We start from the raw sequence: 13819 nt of genomic DNA, 5'->3' as shown, positions 1-13819 counted from the left end.
GAGGAAATGAGTGGTGGTGTGCAAACGTGTAGTGCATGGAGAATTGTCCGAACACTGGACATACCCATGAGCATGGTGCATAAAATCCTACAAAACATCCTTATTTGCTATCCATTCTAAATTACCAATGTGCACGAGTAGCTTCTTGTTGACCTGCCAGCAAGAGAGACCTTTGCTTTAAAATTTCTTGCTTGCATGGAAGTGGACAATGATTGGTCGTGGAAGATTTTGTGGACAGACGAAGCCCACTTGCATCTGACAGGATATGTGAACACACAGAATTGTCAAATATGGTAACAGAAAATCCACACGCAAATCAACCAGTAGCACTTCATCCTGAAAAGGTCACAGTGTGGTGCAGGTTTACGGCATCATTTACCATAGGGCCACATTTTTTCGAAGAGACAGGTACTTCCGGTCCTCTTACCTGTACCGTCATTGGTAAGCGCTATGAGTGTCTTTTGCGCAACCACGTCATTCCAGCTGTCCAACAGTGTGTATGTGAGGGTGGGATCATTTTCAAGCAAGGTGGCGCACCTCTGCACATTGCAAATCCAGTTAAGCAGCTGCTGAAGCCAGAAAATTATCAGCTGCCATTTCCCTACAGCCTGGCCGTCCCAATCACCTTATTTTAATCCGTGTGACTTCTGGCTGTGAGGCTATCTGAAAGATGTCTTCCAATTGAAAACTTAGCTGCATTGGCGGAATGCATAGTGCAACACAGTCTGAACATAACCCCGGAAACACTTCGATCAGTTGTGGAAAATGCTGTTTCTTGATTTCAACTTGTTGCATAAAATGGCAGACAGCATACTGAACTTGTTTTCTGCCAGTCACATGGAAATTGATAATCCAATTTGATTTTGATTGATGACGCTTTTCATGCAGTTTTTGGCCTCAGGACAATTAAAAACAGATTTTTCTCATCTGATGTGATATGACCTTGCCGAGGTGGATGGGCTTAGATAACTCACAGCATCACATCTGTACACCCACACACACTGAGTAGTGCAGTTTGTTTAACATCAAACATACACTTTAGGCATTGCTGTATGATTCATTTGTCATCAAATTATGATGCTTACAATGCCAGCTATTGCTCCATTTTGTAACTGTTTATTTTTCTTCTGCCATATGTTTTCCCCCTTCTCCGATAATATTCCGTTGCAATGTGACATCATTCTGACCAGTGGTGTTATTTCTACAGCAGTTTGAAAGTTTAACTGTAATTATAATCACCCTGTATAATCAGCTGGAGAATGTCAGAAGCTCTGTGAGGATGATACTTTTGTACAAATGAAACATGCAAAGCCAGAACGCTGTAGCAAAAGACAAGAAGCCTGCAGGGAATCAATGCTTGGTGCTGGGACTAGCAGTTGATTCTAAATCTAAAAAAAAGGTAATGTATTGCACAGAAATAGGCCAAATGATTCATTACTGTTTGATTATACTAGTGGAGCTAAATCACTAGAAATGTTAACAGCTATAAAGTATCTACAAGTACGCATTATGCATCTCAAGTGACCTGAAGGGCAAAAGCAACATAAAACCAATTTTAGCAAAAGTGGATCCCAGACTGGAATTAACTGCAAGAAGCCTAAGGAAACACAATTCGTACATGAAAAGAACTGGCTTGCAAAACACTCATTAAACAGATTCTTTAGTGTTGTTCATCAGTCTTATTTGGACAGAGTTAACCAAAAGTCAGGAATGACTTGACAGAAATCCACTGTGGCTGGGCCAATTGGCCTGGGCTCGCCAACAGAGGATTGATGAGTACGAACAATGAGAAATGGACAAGTGGACATGTCACTACAGATTAAGTCCAAAGAATAATCTGGAGAGAGAGAAAATCTGAGATATACTGTGTCGCTGTGTGGTGGAACTTAAAGGGTGGCCATGAGCTCTAATTTGCTGATGGAATGGTGTGGGGCACTGCAGCTCGCTACACAATTGCTTGCAGATGTACCAGCTCCACCTAGTGGCCAAGATAAAGCTCCATGCTCTGCAGCAGGTTTTCAAAGTTTTTACAGTACAGAATAGTCAGGGGTTAAAAAATTAGAAAATTTTATTAAAACTCATTCACCTTGTTACAAGCAAAGTGCAGTCACACCAGAGGCCGAGACAGAACTAGGAAATAAGCAGTATGTCACAAGTTGGTCAGGCCTCAGTGAGTTGTAACACCGTGCCAACACACACACACACACACACACACACACACACACACACACACACAGAGAGAGAGAGAGAGAGAGAGAGAGAGAGAGAGAGAGCTCAACAGAAAATAGCACGGGTCAGAAAACCAATGCAAATGCACCATGCATATTCGTGTTAGCTCGTAAGGGGTATTGAAAGAAACTGTACCTATTTCATAAGAACCAGTATCAGAGAATCTAAACAGCAGTTAAGAGCCTGTTCTGCAAATGTAGCAGAATAAGGAGGACACATGTGGTGATTATGAACCGAACATCGTGTCATAGCCTCGCATTAGCTTGCTTTAAATACTTGAGCTCTTCAACTCTCAAGACTTGATCATAGGGACTAAAGGCATTCACAGTAATAGCACTCGATTCCACAATTACGATACTGTGGTGAACCTATGCCCTTGATACTCCAGAACAGTCTACAAACCAGCCAAAGATGTACCTGAGATGAAGGTCTTCGCCTGATGAACTTTATACTGTTTGCTGCCTCCCATTGCTGATGGAGAAGCTGAGCGCCTTACGACAACAAAACATCATGGAGTGCTGACAGCACTGAACTTCAGCACCGAACTTGGCACCAGGGGCTTGTGGGGTCCACATTTCTGTTCAACATCTAGGTACCTCCGAGTGGTGAAATCTACGTGGCTGGTAGATCGACTGACCACACGACTTCCACCAATACCACATTCCAGATGAATCATCGAGGACCAACACAGAATTGGTTGGTTGGTTTTGGGGGAGGAGACCAGACAGCGACGTCAGCGGTCTCATAAGATTAGGGAAGGAAGGGGAAGGAAGTCGGCCATGCCCTTTCAAAGGAACCATCCCCGAATTTGCCTGGAGCGATTTAGGGAAATCACGGAAAACCTAAATCAGGATGGCCGGATGCGGGATTGAACCGTTGTCCTCCCGAATGCGAGTCCAGTGTGCTAGCTACAGCGCCACCTCACTCGGTGCCAACACAGAAATCAGAGTGGGATTGACCACGCTCCAGCAGCTAGTACGAGACCCTTCGTGCTGGACCATAGACACGGCAGCAGCGCACCGTGGTGCGAGATCATTCACTCTTAGCTTGGGTCTACAGACGATGAGCTGACTTGGCATCTATCAGCGGGAATTCAACACGCAACTGAATGAGGCATCGGCTACAAGGTCGGTGTGGAACAAGATTACTGTAAACAAGGTTAATAAATAATTGAACTTTGACAATGTTTTACTAGTGTCAGACACACTTCACAGATAACCAGCTGCTATCCCGACTTCGTGCAGAGGAGTCTCCGCTCGGCCCTCTGTATATTTGCCAGACCTCAATACCAGAAGGCTGGAACCATTGTCCGATAAGATTAATGGTAGAGATGGAGAAGACCCAAAGAAGAACAGTACATTTTGTCACATGTTACTTTACTGAGTGCAAGAACATTATGGAGATGCGCATGAAGTTCCAGTATGACAGATCCTACAACAAAAGCATATTGTGTGTGTGTGTGTGTGTGTGTGTGTGTGTGTGTGTGTGTGTGAGAGAGAGAGAGAGAGAGAGAGAGAGAGAGAGAGAATAAATTTTCATACCCGTCTGGTACTTGAACTTTTCTCTGAGCCTTTGGTGCAACAGGGTTTAGTTCTCCAATAAATAAAGCTGCTAATTCACCAGCTATGTCTAAATCTCCTCTGTTCACAAGCTTCTCTATGTAAAGCACCAACTGTAGGGCTGAGCTGGAGCGTTCTTGAACTTCCAAATCTGCACTGGAAACAAACTGGGGGAGATTACTGGCAATCATTTTGCAAACCTGTAAACAGAAGAAAATAATCATTTAACATGCACAGAAGAAACTAAGTCTCTGACAAGTTATTTACAGCAGAAAGGAACTTCAGTGCATGAATAGTCGTAACATTTTAGAATGAGCAACACATTTATAAGAGGAATATAAATAAAATTTCCAGTCTCAGAACCACATTTCTTTGCTTCCTGAAACAAAACATCTACTGCAACAACATGAGCCTAGGCAGACAGAATTGACGCTGTAAAGTGGATCACTTACAGCAATATGCTTACCCGCCATTGCACTATGGCACTCACTGGGTGTTGTGATCCACCTGCTGATCAGACCTGAATGGTTACCATAACCACGGAAAGTTTGGCACGCACCATATGTGACTTCTACAACCACAACAGTGCAAGAAACCTGTCTGGCCAGGCTGGGCAACTGTTGAGGTGGCGAGTCATCAAGTCATCAATAGTCACAGTAACAACCTCTGCCACAAAGTTGCTGCCGTACTGCTGACATCCTGACAGAATCTGCTGCCAAGGGGGCCCAGTCGCCTCCTGATGGGCTGAGGGTGAAATTGAGAACCCTCCTAGCCAACTGGGGCACACACCAGTTTCAGTCATTGCCAGCCAGCCAACTGGTCTGAGGTTTGCTCCCTGGATGTCTGAGACAGTCAATTGGAATGGCTGGACAGGACTCTAGGACTCAGTGTCCCGCACGCAGTGGGTCATATCAGCTACCACGTACAGTAAGTTCTGATGTTGCTTGGCCACGGCTGGAACCAATGACTATGCAATGCTTTACTGACAGGGTCCGTGCATCGTGGCCTGCCTTCCATCACCAACTGATGCGGGGCTGAGTTGTACGGGGTGTAACAAAGGGGTTTTAAAGCGTCCAAGTGACTTCTGACTCCTCCTTGACCCACCATTCTCCACCAGGCAGGTCTACTGTCGAGCCAGATCCATAATTTGGTATACACACAAAGACACCCCACCCCCACAGTAAACAAGAGTCAAAATATCAGTGGTTGTCTAATGTATCACCAGATTATATTCCTGTAATTTGTTTGAAGACAAATAAACTTTATTAAACATAAAAATGAACAAAATATTGATAAACCTATAATAGTCATACACCAAGAATAAAACCATCCATATCCACAACATCAAAAAGCATTCAAATGCAAGCTCTGCACACAATGCTACGTAATGTATGTAGTTACAACAAAGAATTTAACACCACAATGACCCCCCCCCCAAACTTGTACACACCAATTAACAAGCATAATCTGATATATAGAATCATAAATATTATAAAATAGACAAAGGATAACATTAACCTACTACAAATATAATCCACTACATGGAATGACATTATACAAAACAGAAACTTGTGAAAAATATTTTTGACACCATACTGACAAAAGTCACAAAAATGGAGCTATTGCTTAGTTAGATAAGGAAGGAAGATTAGGTTTTATTGTCCCACTGATGACAAGTACATTAGAGATGCAGCACACTCACAGATTGGGAAGAGAATTCGGCCATGCCCTTTTCAAAGGGACAGTCTAGCATTTGCCTTCACAATTTAGGGAAAGCATGGAGAACCTAAATCTGAGTATCTGGATCGGAACTTTAACCTAAGTGTTCTCCTGGATGTAATGCTACTGTCTCAATACTGCACAAAAATTGGAGTAAGTAGTAAGATTCTTATTTAGGAACCAACTTGGCACATGCTTGATTGAATTGAAGACCATCTACATCAGGATAGTTGGTTATGAACTTGAATACTGCACATTTGGAATACAAGTAGTGTCTTAAACATAGCACCACCTACTCTATACTTGCAGCAGGTTCCATTCACTCATTGCACTTACTGTATGTAATAAAACTTGCTGCTGTAGAAATGGCACCACCACAAATACAGAAAGATACAGTACAAAAAGGGAATAAATACCTATGCAGAGCATTATACACTTTCACACTACACTGCAACACATTTCTTCTAATACTTTGCTTTATTCCTTCAACTTGTTTTTCCTTTCTGCATTGTGCAATATTGCATGCCTTTTGTTCTCTTTAATGTATCTCCTTTCCTTCATTTGTAGTGAGTTGTGAGTACCCCTCCCCCTTTTCCCGTTCTTCCCTCTATCTTTAGCCACTTCAGCATAAAAGCTATCTTTCCCAACTATGAATACTCAAACGGGCGCTTGATTTGTAAAAAATGAGCTTCCAGTACTGTAACCCAGGGCGTGCTTTCAAAATTTAAAACTTCTTAAAGTGTTACTTTAAAGCTTTTCTGAGAATTTTAAAAGTGTGAATACAACACTTGTTTTACATCATTTCTCCCACAGCAAAAGTTCTATTGAACCACGTCTCAAAGTGTGCGGTTCTCATTTTTGTTGTTGGAGGTACTGGTATGGCACACTGGTGTGTAGCACTGGTGTGTACAGTAATAAATCAAGGGCTGACGCAAACCTTTCCACATCTTTCACTAACTTGCACACTGTCTAATATTCAGTGCTGTGCACATTTCAGTGTTTGGCATTTGCTCTTCCTGTAGAAAAAATGATTATGTTAAATGGCACACTGCTACATACACTACAGAAATGTGGGAAAGCTGGAATCGTACCTCAAGCAGTCTCTCTTAACTTGTTGATTAAATATTCTTAATTTTATTTCAGTGTTTTACAATCAGTGCTTTAGAACTTTGTTTCTAATGACTAGTAATTAAACTTTTCTACCAAAGAATTTTCATTATAAACTGCTCAAAAAAGTTTAACACCACCTTCATGACTTGCACTGTTTGTGATTTTTGATGGAAAATATCTTCCTCGATACTCTCTTGTTCACAGCAAATTGTAATTTACAGGCACATGTATATGGAGCTAAATGCAAACTTCAATTTTCAGCACAGCACAGTAATGTTGGGTACTGTTCACTGACAAGTGCAGGATTTGTCTGATGCCCTATGATGATCACGACGAGCGTGGAGGCGTCCAGGGTTCAAAGCACATATCACAAATGCAGGTTCAGACAGGAAGTGGATCAATCTTGTTTTGAACTGGTATTATTTACAGATATTACACGTCTCTCCTAGCTATAAGGAGTAATTTGATGACTGAAGTGTCAGGACAAGATTACCCGATCTATTGTCCAGACTTACAGTCAACATTTTGGCAATGGGTTCGCCTTTTAAGACGATAATGCACAAGCATACTGCACCGACCCTATGAATACCCTCCTCCAACAGATGGGAAGCAACAACTGAATGGAATAGCCTGCAGTATCTGCTGAAACAACACCAATCACGCACGCTTGGGGCCAGTTGAATCTTGCAGTGAATAACTGATACAGCCCACCACCCGGTCACACACTGGAGGACCTCTCAAAAGCTGCTGTCAAGCAATGGAACAAGTTTGAGCAGTAATGTCTCAAACTCCTTGGTACTGGCCTGCCAAGAAATATCGCAGCATTTTACATTGCATGGGATGAAGCAACACCATACTGAATGTCATCCAGCAGCAGATTTTGATTTTACAGATGAGCAAATATCAACACTTTCAGGCTGCTATTTTCTTCAATTCCAAAGCTAAGCTGTTTTTTTAGTTACATAAGGTGTATTCTTAACACCCTGCTCCCCTCAAACCCAAGTCCACACACACATGTGCAGATACACAGGTGGCTGTTTTTTTAAGTAGTGTATTTCACAAAATTCTGATTAAAGCAGCTTTTAATAACATGGTGAAAATTACCTTAGATATTCTTTCCACATCTTTCTTCTGTTCTGCCTGCACAAAAATACTTGCAAAAAGTTTTAATATATTCTGAACATACACAGCCTGAATATGTCCTGGTAATCCAAAAACTCTGCTTCGTATCATTGCCTCCAAAGTACTCTGCTGATCTCTTAAGTACCTGCAACAATGGGAATATGTGTAATTAGCAATAAATTTTATATTTAATTAAACTGAATGGAAATTATCCTTTAATGTAAGTAGAATGTTTTGAATAATTAAGCAATAGATACATTCAAAAACTGAAGTTTGCTCAGTGATTAATATAGAGATACATATAACTTGGAGAAATAGGAGCAGAAAGAGGAGGGCAAACAAATGGATCCATGTTGTCAGGTGGATGGAGGTGATGGACAAATCAAGTTCTTTAGTGGGTGCCAAGAGTCAGCAAGGGATGAGACGACAAACCAGTGGAAGGTGGGTAGAAGGCATTACAAAATGCGCAGGAGCAAAGCCTACTATACAACGATTCTTTATTGGCTGTCATGTGTCTGATTTTTTTGGTAAAATGTGTTTCTCTACATGGTAGTTTCTACATCTGTATCACATCCACATTTATCAGGGATCAAGCGAAGTTGATGTTGAAAACAAGCTAAGGATGAAACTGAAACAAATGTGTAAGGGTGAATGGCGAAGTTAGGGGTGAGAGTGATATCACAAGTTGCGAACTGGATGTTCCGCATTGAAATAAAAACTTCATTCTAGCTTAAAAATAATTCTGAGCATGTTTTAACTGATGTAGATGTGAATCAGCCAGACATAGCAACAGCCATGATCAAGATGGAGATGTATTCATCTGAAGTAAAGAAAGATATGGTAGCTTTAAATAAACCAATAGCAGTACTGGAGGCTAATGTAAAGAAGAAATTATAAACAGTGTTATCATTTCTAAACATGTAACAAGAATGAGTTGCAAACTATATTCATTTGATGCCTTTACTTGGAATTCAGGAATGAAAGGTTTAAATAGTGGTGGGTATCTGTGCCTGTAGATTTTTAACAGGGTTGTAAGGATAGACTTCCAAGTGGTACTAGTGATGAAAATAAAATAAAACTTTTACAATTTGTGTTAGATGGTGAGGCTCTGTCACTGGCGAATCAAGTTGATGACAGTTTTGAAAAATACAATGATTGTGAAAACACACCTCTGTAAAGTTATTGAGAAAAATCAAAGGAGCGTAGGGTCCAAAATGAGTTTTTGAATGGTTCAGTATACAGAATTCTGTATGGAAGAAATTGAAAAGTCAATGCATTTTAATAGAGTCTTACGTACATTAACAATCATTTCTACTCTACAAATGAGGTAAAATGACAATATTCAATAGGATTTGATTAATAAACCAAAGGAAGACATGTACAGCTTCCTATAATATACAGAAAGGATGGATGTGCTACATTTTATAAGAATGGCAGGCAGAAATTGCAAAGAGAAATGTATGGGAACACGAATATAAATGCACCTGAGACTGAAAAATACAGAAAGAATTAAGAAAAGTATAATGGGCAGCATAGGCCATCACACATCAAGCAAGAAAGTAAGGCTTTAGGCACCAGAAACAATGTAAAGCATGACAGTAACTGCGAAAACTTTATTCCAGGAGACAGAAAGAAACAAGCAGTAATCTCACCAGAGGCCATGCTGGAAAGAGTTAGGCCAGGAATGAAGCACAGACTAACTGAGTTCAGATGGCAAAGACACACAGAATTATTTTCTATAGCTAGAATTTTGAATAGTTGAATAGGGAACATTTTAACAACAATATTACGAAAAGGATAGTTGCTACCCACCATACAACGGAGATGTTGAGTTGCAGATAGGCACAACAAAAAGACTGTCACAAAGTCAGCTATTGGCCAACACGGCCTTTGTCAAAAATAGATGACACAAACACACGCACACCCGCACGCACACCCGCACGCACACCCGCACGCACACCCGCACGCACACACACCCGCACGCACTGTTTGCAAGTCTTCCTCCCACTCTGCAGTGTTCTTTGATGCATCGGTGTCACAATCTTCCTCTTCCAAATTGTATGAAGATTTTCCAGGCTGCACTTCATCCTTATCCATACCATCAAATATTATTTGGTAGATTCTTGCTATTCAGCTGGATTATTCAAGTCAAAAAAATGTTTCTGTAGTACCATTCTGCAACTGCAATGGAAGAAACTAATAATTAGCTCACCCGCACGCACACACACACACCCGCACGCACACACACACACCCGCACGCACACACACACACACACACCCGCACGCACACACACACACACACACCCGCACGCACACACACCCGCACGCACACACACACACACACACACACACCCGCACGCACACACACACACGCACACACACACACACACACACACACACACACACACACACACACACACACACACACACACCCACACACACCCACGCACACGCACACACACGTACGCGCGCAAACGCAATACACACACGACTGCAGTCTCTGGTGTGTGTGTGTGTGTGTGTGTGTGTGTGTGTGTGTGTGTGTGTGTGTGTGTTCTATTTTCGACAAAGGCCTTGTTGGCCGATAGCTTAATTTGTGACAGTCCTTTTGTTGTGCCTATCTGCAACTCAGCATCTCCGCTATGTGGTGAGTAGAGACTATCCTTTTCATAACATTGTTACAATCCATCCCGGATTTTCCACTGTTGGACATTTTAATAAGAATTTTATGTTAATCATGGAAAAAGTACAACAGGAGGAAAAATAATATGTTCACAGAAAATCACATTGTTAGTTAATTTAACACTCAAATGCTATCCTCATCTCTCTGAGACACACACCGACTTCTTCGTCTAATGGCAAGTGCGGCTGTAGGGATTTGGTGGTCTCCCCCTACCTACCTTCCTGACCCAGTAGGCATCAAACAACAGTGTAGTGCCAGCCATTGTTAAGTGAAGGTTGTCACTCAGCAGCCTTTGTCTCTCTCAACCACAACAACAGCAAGTTTGTAAACGTTTTTGATCAATCTAGATTTTTTGTAAATTTGCTAATTTGCGGCAAGCTTCCATGGGAGCAAACTGCTAAGTCATCGGTCCCTAGTCTTACACACTACTGAATCTAACTTAAAGCTACGGACAACACACACATCCATGCCCGAGGGAGAGCCGTGCGAACCGTGACAAGGCCCCTAGTCCACGCAGTTACCCAGCGTGGCGCTATAGTTTTGTTCTTAACTGAATTTTGGTTTTATTCTAATTATTTCAGAATAAAATTAGTACCATTCAAACAAATTGTTATTTTTCTTACTTTTGAAATGAAGGTGGTCATGATCAGAAGCCTGTGTATGTCTCAGATACAATTACAGCAAATTTGTAACTATTTTTGCTCAATGTATAATTTTATGCTTAATTCTATTTACATGCTTTTACTCTGATTATTTTAGTAAAATATGAGCTAATTATTAGTTTCTTCCATTGCAGTTGCAGAATGGTACTACAGAAACATTTTTTTGACTTGAATAATCCAGCTGAATAGCAAGAATCTACCAAATAATATTTGATGGTATGGATAAGGATGAAGTGCAGCCTGGAAAATCTTCATACAATTTGGAAGAGGAAGATTGTGACACCGATGCATCAAAGAACACTGCAGAGTGGGAGGAAGACTTGCAAACAGAGCAGAACAGCACAGATCTGAGCTCTGCTGATGTGGGGGGAGGAGGGGGAGGGGGAGGAGTGTGAGATTTGATGGTAGGGAAAGTACACTAGAAAGGAGAGCAGCAGACCATTTAACAGCTATTCATAATTTCCTTTGAAAAGTTTGTAAACAACTGCAGAGCTTGCTACAGTGTGGGAGCTGATCTTAGAACTGATGAAAAGCTACAAGCCTTTGGGACAGATGCCCATTCACACACTATATTCCCCCAAAACATCAAAATATGGGATCAAAATATTTGCAGTTTTAGATTCTAAAAGGTTTTATGCCAACAATCTGGAAATTTATCATGGTTAACAAGAGTGAACATTCCAGTGCAGTAACAAATTCACAGACATAGTACAAATATTTGTTACTCCCATAACTAACACTGGACATAATGTGTTGTTGTTGTCTTCAGTCCTGAGACTGGTTTGATGCAGCTCTCCATGCTACTCTATCCTGTGCAAGCTGCTTCATCTCCCAGTACTTACTGCAACGTACATCCTTCTGAATCTGCTTAGTGTATTCATCTCTTGGTCTCCCTCTACGATTTTTACCCTCCACGCTGCCCTCCAATGCTAAATTTGTGATCCCTTGAGGCCTAAGAACATATCCTACCAACCGGTCCCTTCTTCTTGTCAAATTGTGCCACAAACTCCTCTTCTCCCCAATTCTATTCAATACCTCCTCATTAGTTATGTGATCTACCCATCTAATCTTCAGCATTCTTCTGTAGCACCACATTTCAAAAGCTTCTATTCTCTTCTTGTCCAAACTATTTATCGTCCATGTTTCACTTCCATACATGGCTACACTCCATACAAATACTTTCAGAAACGACTTCCTGACACTTAAGTCTATACTCAATGTTAACAAATTTCTCTTCTTCAGAAACGCTTTCCTTGCCATTGACAGTCTACATTTTATATCCTCTCTACTTCGACCATCATCAGTTATTTTGCTCCCCAAATAGCAAAACTCCTTTACTACTTTAAGTTTCTCATTTCCTAATCTAATTCCCTCAGCATCACCCGACACATAATGTGACAGCTGATAATTGGTTTAGGAAGTCACTCTTCTTCAAAACTTATCAGAAAAATATCACTTGTCTTATGGGAGACATAGATGCCTAAATAGATGAAAGAGGTGGAAAACTGAGAGAATTTTTCCATTTTTTTGCATTATGTAAAGGAAGGAAGATTATTTTAAGTGTCCCTAAAAGTAAATAGGAAAATGTACTGCTCGTCTCAAGTTTACACAAGAATGATTCAAGTATGAAGATACTGGTGAAAATAAAAAGCCTGAAATGATAACTTACTACAGTAAACACAAGATTGAAGTAGAAATAGGTGAGAAAACGTGCTTTAATTACAACATCGTGAGGGGTACTATAATGTGGCGATGGTGGTTTTCTTTTCTGTCTTAAATATTGATGGAATCAATTCTCAAGTTACTCATATGGCAAATGGAAATGAATCGCTCAACCACCAACTGTTTCTTCGAAGAATCTGAATAGAGCTTATTGATAATTATTTGATAAGGTTATCACTTATGGTTTGTTTACCTCGGTCAGGTACTTATGGCTTGTTTATCTCTGTCAACTTCTATAAGACTTCATGAAATTTCATCTGGAAACCAACAACTTGTCTTTTACTCATGCTGATCCCATGACCACTGATAGTGTAAATAGAAAGCATTGCCAGCCCTGCTGTGCCACAAAAATAACAAGACTGCCAAAATATACTGCAACACATGTGGATAGTATTTATACCTGCTACATTGCATTTTTGTTTGGCTGATGGGTGTGTGACAGGAAATGAACATAATGAAGACTACTTTGACTAATTTTCTTCCTTCTTTAGACTTTATTATTCTTCTTCTGCACTATTTTTGTACTTATTATTATACATCTACTTAAATTTTCTTTCATTTTAGGAGCTGTTTTGTATGCCATTGAAAGGGCAAAAGAATGTTCACCTGTATTTATTTACCAAAGCCCCCTACAATACTAAACAACACCGACTTAAGTTGTTTTAGGGTAGAAGTCGAGTGTTAAGTGGACAAAAAGTAATCTTTATGTTGTTGACAATATAGTGTCACTGGAAGGAAGTATAGTGGGTGAATATCTGAAACAGCCAGATAATATGAATGAATATGAGAAAGTGAATGTAGCAGTGACTAATGTGCATATTGATTTAGATTAATATTCTATGTTTTTGCAAATAAAATGTATTTCTTGTGATAGTATTGCTGAGTTTTGTGTTGATGGGGGTGATGTTGATTAGTCTTTGTGATGAAGTGAATGGAAGCACATTAATGGAAAAATGATGGAAAATGTCAAGTAGACAAGGCTGGAGATGCTCATAATATTGAGAATATACAAG

At 40.5% G+C, this 13819-nt stretch overlaps 1 protein-coding gene across 3 annotated transcripts in view; it reads right to left on the bottom strand.

Moving 5' to 3' along the window:
- Positions 1 to 13819, bottom strand: part of LOC126183502 (AP-3 complex subunit delta-1) — a 258274-nt gene that overhangs the window by 79849 nt on the left and 164606 nt on the right. For all 3 annotated transcript variants that reach the window (XM_049925545.1, XM_049925544.1, XM_049925546.1), the window contains 2 exons: positions 7722 to 7884; positions 3771 to 3988 (listed from right to left, as the gene is read on the bottom strand). In XM_049925545.1, the coding sequence (XP_049781502.1) occupies positions 3771 to 3988; positions 7722 to 7884 (381 nt within the window). The remainder of the gene's footprint in view (positions 1 to 3770; positions 3989 to 7721; positions 7885 to 13819) is intronic.

This window comes from Schistocerca cancellata, chromosome 4, assembly GCF_023864275.1.
Source record: "Schistocerca cancellata isolate TAMUIC-IGC-003103 chromosome 4, iqSchCanc2.1, whole genome shotgun sequence".
NCBI lineage: Eukaryota > Metazoa > Arthropoda > Insecta > Orthoptera > Acrididae > Schistocerca > Schistocerca cancellata.
The sequence above is the reverse complement of the archived record's forward strand: the minus strand, read 5'-3'. Positions and strand labels throughout refer to the sequence as shown.